Source organism: Hydra vulgaris, chromosome 13, assembly GCF_038396675.1.
Source record: "Hydra vulgaris chromosome 13, alternate assembly HydraT2T_AEP".
Taxonomy (NCBI): Eukaryota; Metazoa; Cnidaria; class Hydrozoa; order Anthoathecata; family Hydridae; genus Hydra; species Hydra vulgaris.
In genome coordinates this window covers 48,597,501-48,616,066 of record NC_088932.1, presented here as the reverse complement: position 1 = coordinate 48,616,066, position 18,566 = coordinate 48,597,501, and the positions used below count along the sequence as shown (strand labels likewise).

The 18,566-nt window shown below is 27.2% G+C and overlaps 1 protein-coding gene across 1 annotated transcript in view; it reads left to right on the top strand.

The window, feature by feature from the left end:
• Positions 1-18,566, top strand: part of LOC100205946 (vacuolar protein sorting-associated protein 45) — a 38,131-nt gene that overhangs the window by 6,224 nt on the left and 13,341 nt on the right. Inside the window, exons 6-12 of the mRNA XM_065816448.1 lie at positions 7,329-7,466; positions 9,557-9,664; positions 9,806-9,898; positions 10,022-10,174; positions 11,578-11,745; positions 11,875-12,033; positions 12,115-12,225. Of these exons, the coding sequence (XP_065672520.1) occupies positions 7,329-7,466; positions 9,557-9,664; positions 9,806-9,898; positions 10,022-10,174; positions 11,578-11,745; positions 11,875-12,033; positions 12,115-12,225 (930 nt within the window). The remainder of the gene's footprint in view (positions 1-7,328; positions 7,467-9,556; positions 9,665-9,805; positions 9,899-10,021; positions 10,175-11,577; positions 11,746-11,874; positions 12,034-12,114; positions 12,226-18,566) is intronic.

The following is an 18,566-nucleotide window of genomic DNA, read 5'->3' as shown; positions in this document are numbered from 1 at the left end:
AAACATGTTTTCTTTTTAAAGGACAAACTTATGATCGAATCAATGATGTAACAATAGGTTCTTCACTAACACCTGTTCTGCTAATTTGTTCATGGGTCATTATAAAAAAAATGGATTAAAAAATTTAATAGTGTAAAGCCAGTTTTCTACAAAAGAAACGTTAATGACATTTGTGCTGCTTTCTCATCAGAAAATGACGCACATCTTTTTCTTAGATATATAAATAGCAGCCACAATTCTATTTATTTTATTATGGAACAAGAATTAAATTCAAAAATCTCTTTTTTAGATGTAATTCTACACAAAGTTAGTTCTTCAGTAAAAAAAAAACCTATTCTGGTCTTCACACAAATTTTTATACTTCTACTATTTTTGAGTTAGTCTAATTAAATGCTTAATCAATAGAACATTTAAAATTAATAGTTCTAAACTTGGGTTTCACTCTGACATAAACAACATTTTTTAAATATTTCAAAGAGACATGTGCCCATCTTGGCTAATTTCAAAAATATATAACTCCTATTTAAATAAGATTAACGCAAATACTCCAGCAAAACCAAAAATCAAAGGATCTCTCTCTTATTTCAAACTACTGTTTTTGGGTAAAATATCTGGTTCAACTAAAAAAAGAGTGAATTCAATTTCTAAAAGATATTGCCATTCTGCAAATGTTAAATTAGTATTTACCTCGCTAAGAATTTCTAAATTCTTTTTTTCTAAATATCCTATTCCTTTAGAGTTCAAATCGTTTTGTGGTCTATAAATTCGTGTGTGCAGGATGTAACTCCATAAGTGATAAGTGCTTTTTTGTTTTAGATTCAGCATCTAATACTATTTGAGTTAAAACTTAAAGAAAGTATGTTCATAGACTGGTTAAAACCTGGTATGAATAAACAGGTTAACCATGTCTAAATGACACTTTCTATTTAGCTACTACATTCATAAATACTACATATCTTTTTAACCTATTCTTTTGTTATATCTTATTTCTATATTATGACTTGATAAACTTTTTTATTGACTTTATTGTATTTTTGTATTTATATTATTATTAGTTTATACAAGAATAATTATATTTTGTATTTTTTTTTTTTTAACTTTTATAGGTATTACAACAAATTTCAAATAATTTTAACTAGATGACTAATGTTAGTCAAAACATCTTTAAAAGTCATTTCTTGTTATATGACTAATATTAGTCAAAACATCTTTAAAAGTCATTTCTTAAGATGACTTATTAAAGTTATTAAGATGACTAATGTTAGTCAAAACAACTTTAAAAGACATTTCTTGTTATATGTTTATAAATATATAAATTGATTTCAATAAAAAAGGCAGCATATAACTATTTTTTAAATACATCTTGATATAATAATATATTAACGATATTTCGCTGACCTATTGTGGTCAGCATCATCAGGTAATTAAAAAAATGTTACAAAATAACATAAAACCAACCGTTTAAAAAAAACAACATAAAAAAGCATAAATATAAAAACCAATCAAATAATATAATAGTGATGTCAGTTAAGTTTTTTCAAAATTGGTTCCCAAGTTTTTGTTTTCACATTATCCCCGTCATCTCTATTTAGAAGAGTTCGCCCAATACCTATTTTGTGTCCAACTCTTGCTTTATTTATCTCCAGGGATTCTCTAACATTTCTTATCCTGTATTCTGGAATGACTGCCAAGGTCTTAGGATTCAGCCAATTAAAAGTACAATGGATGTTCTAGAATGTTCCATGGCTCCTGAACTCGAACATTTTTGATTTTTGCAGGCTCTTTGGTGTTCCGCACTTCTTGAAATGATCTTCTTTTTGGTCTCACCAATATTTATACTTCTGCTGAGCATTTAAGTTCATAGACACCCAGATTTGAGTTCGGTGGTAGTTTTGTTTTGTTGTTGCATAGTATATTATTTAAATTGGGAGCTGAAATAAATATAACTCTGATGTTTTGTTTTCTAAATTTTCTTCAAAGTTTAGTGCCAATAATAGGTATCAAAGGTAGTTTAACAAATTGCTTATCTATTTGTTTAGATTTAGAATTTTTTAAAATGCGGGTAAAATAGTTTTTGGTTATTTTAATGAGATTACTTTTGTTATAGCCAATTTTAAAAAATGAATCTATGAGGAAATCAATTTCTTGTGAGAGATGTTTTTGAGATCAGATTTGTTTTGCTCTACATAGAAATCCTTTAAAGACATCAGTGATTATGCTTGGGTTGATGTTAGAGTTTGGTTTTATTTGAACATTGGTTATCGCATTCTCACAGTGTACTTGAAATTCATAAAATGTGTTCATTGTATTTGTAATAGAAATATCTGAAAAGTTAAGTTATTTTCTTTTGTTTTCAAGTTCAACAGTATATTTTATGGAGGGGTTTTGTTCATTTACATTTTTAAGAAACAGTTCTTGTTTTTCTTTCGATTCTAAGCGAGCATAGGTATCATTCGCATATCTTTTGTAAGTTATTGGTTGGAATGAGTTAATAAAGGCTATATTAAGGGCTTTTTTTCCTATATTTTTCAAAAATGCTTCAGGTATTTTTTTAATTTAAAATGCTCTATTTTAGAATTTTTTTACTTTTAAATTTTCTAAACTATTTAAAGAAAAAATTCTCTTTATTAAATTTAATTTAAGTTACTTTTTTAAGTTTGTTCTACATTCTACTATTTTCTTTATTAAATGGATCTTTTCTTTTATGAATAAATTTTTTTCATCCCATTTCGTAAGTACTAATATACAAAGGTGCTTAATGCACTTATAACTGTATATAAATGTATTGCTGGATAAACCATAATCAAGCCTGCAGGCAAAATTATTTTAAAGCGTTTTTTTAGTAAACTTAATATAACAAGTTTATAAAAAGATGCTTTTTTTAGTTTTGAAATTGCTTTTTAACAAAAGTTTTTTAATTATCATAAATTTTTAGATTATTCATAGAATGAATGTCAATTAGAAGTTATTAACTAGTTTGTGCATAGTAGACAGATTTTTTTAAAGCCAAAATGCTAAAAAAAAATTGCAGACAGTTGTTTTTTTTTCTGTTTTTTTTTTTTTTTGACTGTTAAGAAATTCATCTCATAAACAATTCCCCCCTCATCAAAAGTAAAACAACTGAATTGCAAGAGAGCAAATATGATAATGTTGTGTGTTATGAATATTTTAAGAAGTAAATAGTATAAGTTTTTTTAAATGTGGAAATTATTTTTTTTTTTTACAAACAACATATTTAAGTTTTATTGGTAATTACTTTTAAAACAGTATGGTTTAATTTAAAGTAATTTTATAACTATTTTAAATGTATTCTAGAAAATAGAGTGCTCAATGTTCTTAAAAGAACAGAGCAAAAATAAATTAGTAGAAAATCACATCAAACTTTTTTTATCCATATATATATATATATATATAAATATATATATATATATATATATATATATATATATATATATATATATATATATATATATATATATATATATATATATATATATATATATATATATATACACACACGCACTTATGTATGTAAACTCCCAGTTATTCAAACCTCCAAGGGGAACAAGAATTTACTTAGAATAACCAAAAGTTCGAATAACTGAAAATCTTCTTTAAAGTGACCCATTTCAAGTTACTATTAAATTTTAACAGTAGTAGAAAATGAAATATGCCGTTTAAGTCTTTACCTTCTAAAAAAACCGATCTAAAATAAAGAAATAAAATATTTACAATTTTTCGAAAAAATTGTCCATTTTCGATTTTTTTTTCGCCTCTAAAGAATGTTTATCAAACATCTTTGATACTAGGTTTAGCAATTGTCAGATTTTGACACCGTTATTTCAAAAAGAGACCAACGTTCAATTAACTCTATTGCATGTGCAACCTCTGATAATTTTGGCTTTACGGGAGGCAAATCGTTCGAATCTTTATCTATCTCCTCATCTACCCCAGCACAATCGTTGATTAAAATGGAATCCAGAATTTCTCGATCTGTGATAGGGGTTGCTTCGCTTGTACAAATATCAAAATCTATGTTTACGTAATCTTCAGCAAAATCTTTCTCTACTAAGCCACGTGATCTAAGCTCTTTGGCGTTTTCTTCAAGCAATTCAAAAGGATCTTCTTCACCATTTATACTTGCAACCGGAATTTTCTTTAAGATGCCTGCCTTTCTAAAACAATTTATTACAGTGTTAGTCGATACAGCATCCCATGACTTGCCCAACATGCTCATAGCTTCAAGAATGTTGATATTTGGGGTCGTTTTACCAGCATCGATGTATTTTATCTGACGCCTCACAACGTTCGTGCGATAAAAGTCTTTAATACCCTTATGACTCCCTGGTCCATTGGTTGCGTTTTGGAGGTTGTGTTTAGTGGTAAAAATACTAATTCAATTGGTTTGAGATTTTCAACATTAGGATGAGCTGGGCAGTTATCTATGATTAGTGTAGCTTTTCTACCCTCAGCATTAAACTTTGCGTCAAGTCTCCTTACATAATCAGTAAAGATTTTAGAGTCCATCCAGGAATTATTTTGGGACTTGTACTGACAAGGTAGGCTTTTGATACCTTTGAAACATTGTGGTTTTTCTGCTTTTCCGATTATAAACATAGGTAGCTTTTCACCAACCCCATTTCCTGCTGCTAAGCCTGTTAAACGAACTTTGTTTAATTTTCCTCCTGCATATCATTCACCTTTTAGATAAAAGGTTTTTGTCGGTGGTTGTTGATAAAATAAACCAAACTCGTCAGCGTTGTAAACATCTCTCAATTTATACCTTGAGAGAATAGTGGGCAAATGGGTTTGCTCCCAACTTGATGTCTTTTCCGCTTTACATGACCTTTCCTCCCCAGAAATAGTTCGATAAACAACATGCCTATTTTTCCACCAATCAAGCCACCCTTCTGAAGCCTTAAAATCTGCAATGTTGAGCTCTTTTGCATAACCTAAAGCTTTTTCTCTAATGATGTGTCCACCAATCGGTACATTTCGTTCACGTGGGCTCATAAACCATTTATATACAGTGTTATCAACGGTATCATGCTTTCCCAAACTTAACTGTTTTTTTTTGTTTAGATGCCATGTTGAAACTTCTACTGCACTACTTTGCAATGTCTTTGATTTTTTAATTATATTTTAATAACATTATTTCGTTTATAATATTTTTATAACGTTTAGTAACCTTACGTTTTGAAATGCAATGGAATGGTACCTTCAAACAAAGAAAAACTTCGAATAACTGACAAGGTTTTCGCCGAGGAGAGTAAAAAATTGTTTCAAATAACCAAAATTTCGAATAACTGCGTGTTCGAATAACTGATGGGTATTTGCATGGGTTTGTTAAGGAAAATTCGCGGGGAATTAAAATTTCTTCGAATAAGTGGGAAATTGGAATAAGTGCCAGTTCCAATAACCAGGAGTTTACTGTGTATATACATATATATATATATATATATATATATATATATATATATATATATATATATATATATATATATATATATATATATATATATGAATATTTATTGATAATAAACAGAAAAAACACAAAATGTGAACATACGGCCTCTTGGTTCTCAGCTAACAAATTGTTTTACTTTGCTTAAGTCAAACTTTCGTTTAGTCGAACCGTTTTCCTTGGTCCCTTGGAAGTTCAAGTTAATGGGAATTTACTATACACACAGATATATATATATATATATATATATATATATATATATATATATATATATATATATATATATATATATATATATATATATACAAACTACTTTAAAACATCAGATAATACAAATTCTCTTAATACTAAATAATTTGTTTGAAGTTTTTGATGGATTATAGGCATATATGTGACCGTTAAATAACAACAAAAATTTTTTTAAAAATTTGATGTCATCTTTATAATGGTTTCTTTTACGTAAATATGAAAAAATGAAGTCCATAAATTTGTTTTAACATATTGTCCATTGTCTAAATTTATACTACCGCACATCGGAAAACATTGATGTTTTTGTTTCTCCAAGGCTTCACAGACTTTTCTATCAAATTTTTTAGTCTCCACTTTAGGTGTTTTTGCTTTATCCCATTCAATATCCTCCTTTCAATTTACTTTATGCAAAGCTAATGCAGACTAGTTTAACTTGCCTTTTTGTTGCCAGTTTTGATTTACCTCTAATAACCCTTGTTTGTATTTAAAGTTTTGATTTACCTTGAATAACCCTTGTTTGTATTTGAAGTTTTGATTTACCTTTAATAACCCTTGTTTATACTTGAAGTTTTGATTTATTTTGATACACTTTTGAGCATTTGCACTTAATTAAATAGGTTCCTGGTTGGCTGTATGGTAATAGCATGGTAATTTTGATTTATTTCTGAACGGTTTTTAGTGTTTTTAAGTTGGCATTTGATTTAAAAAAAGTTCTGTAACCAGCTTTTCTGAATATTTTTGGAAGCCTGGAAGATATTGTTAGTATCCATGGTAAAGAGATTGTAGGAAGGTTATTAGAGTTTGGTTGTTATTAGAGTTTTCAGACCTGATAAGAAATGTCTTTGAGAATTTTTTCATTGTACCCATTTTCAGTAAACACTTTAACTAAGAAATTTATCTCATCTTGTAAATGATTTTTGCTGCACATTGAGTAGGCTCTGTGTATCCGATGAATATTGCTTTTAAAATTCTGAGATCGTGATTAGAATGATCTTTTATTTGGATATTGGTTATAGCATCTTTCCTGTAAACAAGATCTCAAGATTTAAATTTTCCATACAAGATGTCAAGATTTAAATCATATATATATATATATATATATATATATATATATATATATATATATATATATATATATATATATATATATATATATATAAATACATATATACAGCTCTTGGAATTAGGAAAATAGAGGTTGACTATAATTTGCCAACCATAATCCATTAGAGGTCGGCATAAAAAATTTGTTACAAAAGTTTTGCTATAGAACATGGAAATCAGGTTGGCAATATTTTGCTAACGTTAAACACATCTAGGTCTGCGAAAAATCCAAAAAATTGCAGACCTTTAAAAGATTGAGATTGGCAAATTATTGCTGACCTCCTTTTTCCTAATTCCGAGGGTTGTATATATAGGAATTAGGGTGGGTCAAAAATGCAAGCTGCAGACATTTTTCAAAAGTGTTGTTTTTTTAATTCACCCTAACAGCTATCTATAGTTATGTATAAATTTTAACCTTATATGTTGTATAAATATTATTTGTATAAACAATTATGTAAGAATTTAGTGAATGTTTGTTTTTTATGATTATTAAATTAAAAGAAACATTTAGGGAAAGAACTGGGATGCAGATAAACAAGAGCGTACAACAGATGGTATTTTTGCTCTTTTGTTATCATTAAGAAAGAAACCTTTCATACGCTATCAGCAAACATCTCAAATGTGCAAAAGACTAGCAGAGAGTGTTATGGTAGTTATTTTTACAAGCACATACACATATTATAATTAAATATTGTTTATTATCATATTACAATGGTAATAACACAAAACCCATAATCTTAAAAGAGTGCTCAGTTTTAAAAAATAAAAAAAATATTTAAAATGTATATATATATATATATATATATATATATATATTATATATATATATATATATATATATATATATATATATGTATGTATGTATGTATGTATATATTTAAATGATGAAAAAACAATTTATTCTACAGTACTTTAATTCTACCTATATGGCAATCATTAGAAGCCATAAATAGAAAATCAAAAATCAAAAAGAGAAGCCACTAAAATTGACAAAATATAAAAAATATAGTGTAGTGAGAAAAAATATAGTGTAGTGAGAAAAAATATAGTGTAGTGAGAAAAAATATAGTGTAGTGAGAAAAAATATAGTGTAGTGAGAAAAAATAAAGTGTAGTGAGAAAAAATATAGTGTAGTGAGAAAAAATATAGTGTAGTGAGAAAAAATATAGTGTACTGAGAAAAAATATAGTGTAGTGAGAAAAAATATAGTGTAGTGAGAAAAAATATAGTGTAGTGAGAAAAAATATAGTGTAGTGAGAAAAAATATAGTGTAGTGAGAAAAAATATAGTGTAGTGAGTTTTTTACAACTGTATATAACCAAACAGGGTCAAATAAAGATAAAGGAATTTTCTTGTGCTTACATTTTGAAATAAACTAGTTTTTTTTTATTAAGTAGTTTTTTAAAAGATTTTCAAATTTATTTTTTAAAACAAGAAGTTTTTCATATAAATTTGGAAATCTTTTGCAGATTGTATGCAAATCATATACAGATTGATGAAAGGCTGTATGGATTGCAAAGTTTCATAATTTTGATAGATAATGTTCTTTGTAAAGTACTTGCTTTTTGTAAGTACTTGTTCTTTGTAAAGTACTTGTTTGTTGGGTAGATGAATTTGTTGATACAGTTGCCGGTTTTTTACTCAGTTGTATCTTGGTTACATAATAATGAAATTATGTGAATTTTTTTTTTTTTTTTTGTTAATTTGCCTTCCCAAGGCCCAGAAGGCCACTATTGACGAGGAGGCTACTTAATTGTGGTTATAACTCTCTCTCAACTCTATAACTCCGAAACACAAATCTTGACGAACGAGGCCGCTGCGCGAAAAAACAAATTGAGTGCGGTACTACCAGGGGCGTGGTGGGGATTGAAATCTCACAACCTCTCGCTTATGAAGTAAGCGCTCTACCACTACACTACTACCGCAATTAATGATGGGTTTAATGTTTGACATACATAAGCAGCTTATTTAAATTGTATTTCTGTTAAGTATATTGTCAAGTTTGTGAACAACTGGAAAGTGAATCTACCATGTCAAAAAAATAACAAAATATTTTGTCCCAACAATACTAAATAGTGGTTTATACCAGATTATGTTTCGCTTGTGATTTTTGAATGGGTCTAGTTTTTTATCTGATAACTAAATTTGCAAATAAAACCTGATTTAATTGATGCATCTCAATAAGGAGGAATGGATTCTTTAAAAATGTTTTCATTTGTTAATTGGTTGACGATCTTAGTTTGAAAGTTTGTGGAAAACTTAAATATGCTATGAGGGTAGTTAGTGTCTGCATGGATATAATCAATTGAATTGTCTAGGTTGTAGTAAGGCTGGAAAGAACTGTAATTATAATTTAACGTTAAGTCCAGATTAATTATTTTAAAATTTCAACTGACTGATGTAAGAGATAAAAGTTTTTTTCCTTCCATTTGTCCATCCAGCCACTCTGGTTTCTAAATGCTGCTAGAAAATCTCCTTTATGTAATTCAAATGCATCTTTATTAAAGACTGCAACAATTGAAATTAGTGATTCCAACTATCTCACAAACTGTTGTGTCATCAAAGACTCCCATAGTGACATCATATAAACTTCCACTTTAATATCCCTTTAATATCTACCTTTAATACCATATACCTACAATTTAATATATACCACCTTTAATATATATTCCACCTTTAATATATATATACCCACAATTTAATTTTAAATGTAATGCAAAAAAAATAATATTTTTTTAGCAAAAAATGTTACAAGAAAAAGGTTTGTTTGATTTTCGTCAATCAGATACACCTTTGTTGCTGATTGTTGATCGAACAGATGATCCAGTAACTCCTTTACTAAACCAAGTATTTATTTCTTTTATTTGTTTTTATTTTTGATTGTTGACTCTCAAAAGCGTAAAAAAAGCAGTCTATCAAATATTTTTTAGCATTAATTTTTTAAGAAAGTTTAAGTTTTTTAATAAACCAGTTTTCGAACTTTGATAGTGGACATACCAATCTATGGTTCATGAACTTCTGGGTATAAAAAACAATAGAATTGATTTGTCAACAATACCTGGCATCCAAAAAGAGTTAAAGGTCTTAATTTTTATTCTCATTTTCAATTTATTACCCCAATATTATCTACCCCCCACCCCCCCACCCCCCACCCCTCACTAATAATAAATAAATTTGGTTTTTAGAAATAATATTGTTTTTCAGGAAGTAGTTTTATCAGCAGAACATGATGATGTTTATCGTGATAATATGTACTTAAATTTTGGTGAAATAGCTGCTAATATCAAACGTCTGATGGATGAATTTCAAGTAAATGCTAAAAGTAATCAGAAGCTAGAATCCATTGCTGATATGAAGGTTATATTCATAAATATTTTTGGGCTGTTTACTTATTTTTAAATAGAATCTCAATGTATATATATATATATATATATATATATATATATATATATATATATATATATATATATATATATATATATATATATATATATATATATATATATATATTATAAACATTGATTTTTAAGGTATTAGGTATATAGTAAAAATCTTTAGTTTTAAAGACTTTGTTTAATAAACTAGTTGGAAATAAAGTTAGTTTGTAACTAATAAACTGTTTGTATTTTTAAATTAATTACCTACTCAGAATAAATAGTGTTAAAATACAAATTAGTTCCAGATGTGTATTTGATTTTGGTGTACTAATCTAATCAGTTTAGGCATATCATGGATGCAATTTCTGAGCCTATTTTTTCAGCACTTATGACTTCAATTTCATTAAAAATCCACTTTCTACTGTCTTATATTATTGTTAGATTAAATTTTTTTATTGGCTAACAAATTCAACCACAGGATTATGTTTTTTTTTTTTTTTTTTACAGGCTTCCTTTAGTAATGGCATAATTTTAAAACATTTAAAAAAATGATACTTCTGAAAACTTTAGTTGTCTTTTACTCATGTTATAAAATATAGTTATAAATTGTTATAAAAAAAGGTAGAAAAAAAATTATTTTGATTAAATTAGATTTAAATTAAGTTCATATTTAATTTTTTTTTTTTTAAACTTTTTTAAAGCTTTTTTTATAATTTTCAAAGAAATAATTATAACAGCTATTTTTATAAGCTGCAATCTTTTAATTAGCATTTTATAATTTTACAAGCAAAACAAGTCAACCATTAAAACAACAACTAACAAGTTAACCAATTAAACAACATCCAACAAGTCAACTGATTAAGCATTTTGATATTATAAAACATTAGTTGTTCTGAGTACAACTTACCCTATACATATATAGTATTAAACACTGAGTCTACTACATACATTGTTTAACAATTTCTGTAGTACATTACATGCAGTAGTTTTTATTTAAGGAAATAGAGTTTTATGTATGTAAACTGTCGAAAATTAAAAGTAAACCATTAGAGTCTCTAATGAATATAGTATGTAGAAACAACTCTATCAAAATTTTTGCTGTTGAGTTGAAAGGTGCATGAAATATATTGGATAATTTTAGAAATGGCTAAACTTGACTAAATATTTAAAATAACTAACAAAAACATGAAAGATAAAATACTTATATTTTAGTATTTTTAATATTATATATTTTAAAAAACCAAAAAAATATTATATTCAATATAGTTTTTTTTTATTCAATATGATTTACAAAATCTAAAAATTTGTAAGTAAGGCTTTTTAATAATGTATGAATATAATGTTGTACTAAGGCATCTAAATAAGACATACAATTATTTTTAGGCATTTGTGGAAAACTATCCACAGTTTCGCAAGATGTCAGGAACTGTTTCCAAGCATGTTACTGTTGTTAGTGAACTTTCAAGATTAGTGAGTGATCATTGTTTACTAGAGGTCTCAGAACTGGAGCAAGATATAGCATGCAGATCTGATCATGCTTTGCATTTACAGGTCAGATTTTGTATAAGATATCACTTATAATTAAGTTCTTACTCAGGTATATTTTCATTATAAAATAAAGTTTTTACTAAGTTTTTTTTTCATAGCTTATAAAATTACAGTTTTTTTGTGTTTTTTTAGAGCATACGGAAACTTCTTTTAAACCAAAAAGTTCGTCATATAGATGCTACACGTTTGGTTTTGTTATACGCTCTTCGATATGAAAGAACTCCAAATAATGAAATAAAAGCTTTGAGAAATGATTTGCAAAAAAGGGGTGTTGATGATCATCTTCTTAAGGTATAGTTGCTGATTTTTTCCTTCTTGAATTTTTAGCTAAAAAAAGTTTTTAGTTTCTTAATTTTTTAAAATTATTTTCAGCTTGTTTTAAATATCATAGAATATTGTGGGGCAACAGTTCGTGGTAGTGATATTTTTAGACAAAATAAAAATGCACTAGCAATGACCAAAAAGTTTATCAAAGGTTTAAAGGTATGATTTAGGTTTAGCTTATAATTATTTTTTATGTATACTGTTTTATGTCTTGCTGCCCTGTAGGATGATCTTTTTTTTATAGGCAAAGGCTATGAGAAGCCAACTCTGACTTATCACACCCACTGCCTTAGGACTTTTGGTTAAGTAAAAGCTAGAGATGGTGTCTCAATAAAAATACCCATCTTAGGCAGATGTTAAATGCATCCAGCTACTGTCTTGTAACAGGTGATGCGTAAGTTATCGGACAAAATAAAAACATCAATAACTTATTTATAAATGAAAAAAAAACTATTATTATATTTTTTTAAAATAAAGTATCTTTTAATAAAAACAAGTTATTTTTTAAATAAAAAAACACCACTATCTGCAATTGATCTCAATTTTGCTCTGACACCTTTCATAAGCGACTGTAAAAAGTTTAAATTGATTTCTTGTAGTTTTAATTTAATTCGATCAATCAAAACTTGCTCTATTGAAGCTTGCCAATCTCCCTTGTAAACCTACTGTGTCAAATGTCTCCAAATGTTTTCAATTGGTTGTGCTTGAGGCACATTTGAGGTATTGGATTATTATTTATCAATGTAATAGACATATTGGTCCATCCAGTTTAGAGAATCTTTAGAATAATGAGAACTCGGTATAATGAATAAAAAAAGTCGTTTTTCTAAACAATCATCAATATAGACTGATGAATTAATTGCTACAGCCTTAGCAATTAATTCATCAGTCATATTGATGATTGTTTCTATCAATTCATCTTATTTTTTTAGGAAATTTCTCTTTTCCTATAAACACTTGAACACTTGAATATGAACACTTTCTGGGCATGTTTTTATGTTGTTTGTGTAGTATCCAGAATTTCCAGACATGGTGTCCCCTGCAAAACAAAAGTATTTCCCTGAGAAACAATTTTGTGTTATTGAGTTGGTTAAACTAGTTTCCTGCTTTTTTTCTTCTTCTTTTTTTTTTTTAACTGACGACCAATGGTTAATTGATTTACACTGAATTTAAAATCTATTTTTCTCTGACTGACCTTTTTCTTTTTGTTGTTGTTGTTGTTGTTGTTGATAAGTCTTGTTAATTCAGCTTTCTTTTCTCTTGTCCAGGATGTTGGATGGCCAGAGTGCTTTCTATCAGAAAAGGATTGAACAGTTTCAAATCTTTTAGGTTATCATATATTGAACTTCGAGCAAATCCTTCCTTTTCAATATGATTTACGATTTTTTTTTTTTTTTCAATTTACAAAAAACATTTTGAGTTGTTTTTGAAAAGATTCTTGTTCAGCTGCATTTAACCTCATTTTAAATAATTGGGTTTCAAATAATAAAGTTTATATTGTATAGAATGTTTATGTTTACACATAAAACCACAAAAACAAATTATTATGCTCAAATAATTAAATTCAAATTTGTCCAATACCTTCCACATCACCCGTTAGAAAGCCTTTTAGGCAAAGACTTAAGGGGTAAACAGATTCTATCTATTGACCAGCTTTGAAACCCTTTTTCATCTATAAGGCTGGCATAGATGAATTTATAAATCATTGTTTCTAGTTTAAAGTGTTGAATGCTGGATCTTCTTAACTCATTGCACAGGCTTGCTTGTATTTCTGTTTTTCTAGAATCTAATAACTTACTTTCTAATCATCACTATGGATTTTAATGTGGTTCTCAGTGGCTAGTAAACTATAAATCAGATAAACTCAATTTTTAAACTAATTATTAGCGCAACAATTTAAATCTTCCTATATTCATGAATGGTAATGAGCTTGATGAGTAATCTACCCTTTGTCTTATAGAAATTACTCTTACTTCCAATCTTTCTTGGAAACCATATATCAAATCCATGGCAAAATTAAAATCTGCTAAGGTTGCATCTTTTTACGTACTCGTCACTTTCTTATTCTGGATTCTGTTCTTTATCTCTATAAATCTCTAATCCATCCTTGTATAAAATACTCTTATCATATCTTCCAATGATGCCCTTTCTCTTTTAGACAAGGTGCTAAAATGCGTTCTATTCAATCATAAAGTTAAGTATCATTCTATTGGTATGACTGTTCCTAAGTGCTCCAAAAATTCTTATTTGTCTAGTTTTTTTTCCTCTATATAATGTGTGTGTGTATATATAAATTTATATATATATATATATATATATATATATATGTAGCCCTTGGAAATAGGGTCGGCATTTGGCAATGCCGACCTAACTATCAACATCAAAGTGTTTGAGGTCGGCACAAAATCGCCAACCTTGTTTTTTTATTTTATGGTAACCCCTTTGCGTCAATTTGCCGACCTGATGCCAATCTCTAACAGTTTGAGGTTGGCATTTTTATTGCGTTCCTCATTTTTCCTAATTTCAAGAGTTAGGAAAAATGAGGTCCTAATTTTAGGAGTTGGATATATATATGTATGTATATATATATATATATATATATATATATATATATATATATATATATATATATATATATATATATATATATATATATATATATATATATATATATATATATATATATATATATATATATATATGTGTGTATATATATATATATATATATATATATATATGTATATATATGTGTGTATATATATATATATATATATATATATATATATATATATATATATATATATATATATATATATATATATATGTATATATATATATATACACGGTGCGTCCTAAAAATAACCGAACTTTTTGGATATAAAAAAAAACACACATTATATCATCATTGAAAGCACCATGACTCATCACCAGTTATGGTCGAATCAAGAAAGTCTGGATCATTTTCAACAGTTTCAACAATGTCTTTGCAATGCTCCACACAAGTGATTTTTTGGTCTTCATTTAATTCATGTGGAACAAAACGCGCACATACCTTTCTTTTACCCAAATCTTGAGTTAAAATTCTCCAAATAGTGTTTTTACTTGTATTTAATTCCTCAGCCAACATTCTCTTAGTAAAATTTGCATCGATACCAATGATTTCATGGACTTTTTCCACCAATTTAGCACGATTACTAGCTTCTGGACAACCTGGCCTCAGATCGTCATTTAAATCCTCATGACCATTTTTAAATCGTGTAAACCACGTATAAACTTGAGTACGACTCATACAATCATCACCATAAACTTTTTTCATCAATTCGTATGTCTCAGCAAACTTTTTTTCAAGTTTAACACAAAATTTTATATTTGCTCTTTGTTCCATTTTCGTTTTGTAACATTAGGACGCGTTTTTCTTTTATTGAAATGGCTGTAACTTTCACATCTGTCATCCGATTTACATGAATGTAGATGTGTTTGAAAGAGGATGAATGTATCTTTTTCATGCTGCAAATTATCAATTGATGGCGCTTCATGTTATATGATTTAAATATGAAGTTTGGTTATTTTTGGGACACACCGTGTATGTATATGTATATATATATATATATATATATATATATATATATATATATATATATATATATATATATATATATATATATATATATATATATACACACACTCACACACACACTTAGAAAGAGTATATATATGCTTACATATATATGTATGTGTATATATATACATATACATGTATGTATATATTATGTGCATCATATGACAAGTTGTAGCTTTTAAAATTGAATTAAAGTATTAAAAATTCATTTACGCTATTTAAAAAGATAAGAAAGTTATTGTTTGAATCTTGGTGTTTCTTTAAAGGCAGCTTATGAGCTTTTATGTAGTCTATAGTGGAAAGCTCCGGAAAATTAGAAGATGACTTTTGTGGCTTGCAATTTAATAGTTTTTAATTTGTAATTATTTTTTATTATGATGTAGCAGTTATTAATGTTAGTTGTTGTTGATTGTTAATAGATATAAATTTATGAATTTAAAGAGTTAAAAGAGTTTGGTGGAAGAAAAGAGTTGTTTTTTTTTATGAAAAAAAAGAGAGAATCTAAATTTCTTGTTGTGTTTATTGCAAGAAAGCTACACATAAAAATTTGAACTTAGTTGGAAAAACGTCAGGTTTTACCAACATAAGGTGTCTATCCTGCTTTATAAAATATGGAAAAATGACTGTTTTTTAAAAGCATGTTGGAAAAACTGGAATTGTTTTTTTTTTTTTTTTTATAGCTCAACATATTTGCTTTTGAGCAGTTTTAATGTTATATAAATTTATTGTTTAGTTGTTCTATAAACATTGGATTTTAATGTTATTTCAAATCTTACTATCAGAATTTATTTTTTCGAAAGTTTTATATTAAAATTTGTGGAATTATTTTAGTTAATATAAATATGGAGTTAGATAAAGAAAGGGAAGAATCAAAGATGCTTTAAAGAAGGTTGAGTGATGATAACTTTAAAGATTGGCTAACAAAAGATCTTAAGAATGATTATAAAGCAAGATGTTTACTACAGGTTAATAGAACTTTTTTTAAAATGGGAGCTACGCCTTGACAAACCACGCAAAAGGAGCATAACACAATGAAGCATTAAGAAAAGTGAAATTTTTTTTTGTAAAACTAAAAGCTCTAATGATTCAATTACAGAAAAATAATAGACATTAGGTTCGTGTTAAAAAACTAGATGTTACTAAGGCTTAAGACTATGGATAGTGGATTTTCTATATGTTCAAATGATGCTTTAAGCCATGCTTTTACAACTTTCCAGACAGTGTTATTGCTTCACAATTTCAGTTAATTTGTACCAAAATCGTGGTTTAACTTTGTACAAGTTAAAATGCGGTTTTGCTCCTCCTTTTATATCATTTTTGCTAAAAACTTTGAAGAAATGATGCTTCCCTAGTTACATTTCTTTGCTTATTTTGCAAATATGGTTGAATTTTTTCCAAACAAATACGAGGCAGATTAGCTAATGATTCTGTCTTTATAAAGGAAATAATAATAAAGTTACTTAAAGTTATTGCAAAACCAGACGTTCTTAAAAAAAGTGGAAGCAGGTAAATGTTGAAAGATCTATATCTTTGTTTGAATAATTTTGTTACATCATCTGAAAAAAAATAATTTGATAACATTGGTTCAAACCAAAAATTTCTTTAATATGGCCTAGAAGTTTGTTGTTTCATAGTGAAAAACATTTGTGACATATCTTTATTGTTTCATTCATTGATAAGAGCATCAAAAATCTCTTTTGTCTCAATTGAGTTGATAAAACAAAAATTGGAAACATTACTTAGATACTCTAAGAATTTAAGGATTTTTACACCACAGCAATGAGACTTTGTGTTATCTTAGTTTAAAGATTTTATGGATAAAAAAGTCAAAGCCATAACGCAAGAATCTTTTAAATTTTTTCATTCAAAGAATCATCTTGATGATTCCTTTTTTTTCAAGGTTGAAAGGATTGTTTTGTTTTTTATTTTCTAAGTGATTGTGTCATCAATTAAATCAAATTGTTTTTTCTCGTTAATTTTAATTTTAGAATAATTTCAACACTTAGTCATGGCCAGATTGCTGTTAAGGGTGTTTTTAGTATGAATAACTCTTCTGTTAACACAAACATGACTCCTCTAAGTATCATCTCCTGGAGAATCGTATAGGACCATCTATTCGCTAATGATTTAAAACCAAAGCTTTTTGATCAGATCATATATGATTGAGTTAAATATATGAAAAATATATGATTGAGCTGATGAGTAATATGAGAAAAATATATGATTGAGTTGAATAATGCCTAAAAGAAGAATGAGAAAACAGCATGGACAAAACCCATGCATATCACAATTGACATTGAAAAGTTAAATGAAAAAGTCAAGTTTGCATAAAAAAACTGTTTTAATAATAAAAAACAAGGATACTGAGTGTATAGAGAAAAAGGTGTCCTGAGATACGTAAAGAGTGAGAATGGATTAAAAGAAAAAGTGTTAAAACTAAACAAAAGATTAAGTTTATAGAAAAACAGAAATGCAGAACTTAAAAAAAGGAAAAAAAAATGTTGAGTTGATTTTTTATTAAGAAATGGTTTAAAACTGTCTTTTCCTTTAGTCTATCTTATTTTTGTTAACACCTTAAGTTATTTCTCTCATAAAAGTTTTCAGACTTTTATTGAGAAGTTTTGCAAGTTATTATTCTTTACTAGAATGAAAAATGATTTGTATGGATTGTGTCTTCCATAAAAGTTTTTTTTGATATAATAAATAGATAATTATTAACCCTACAATTAGTTTTTTTTTTTAGGTAATTATTTGTTAATTGTCATATATACTTTATTTTTTTAGTCTTAATCGCTTAGCTGTATATTAATGTTTTTGTTATTTGTACTTCTGTCATTATTATGACTTCAGAGTTTCATTATGTTTTATTTGTTTTAGTAAT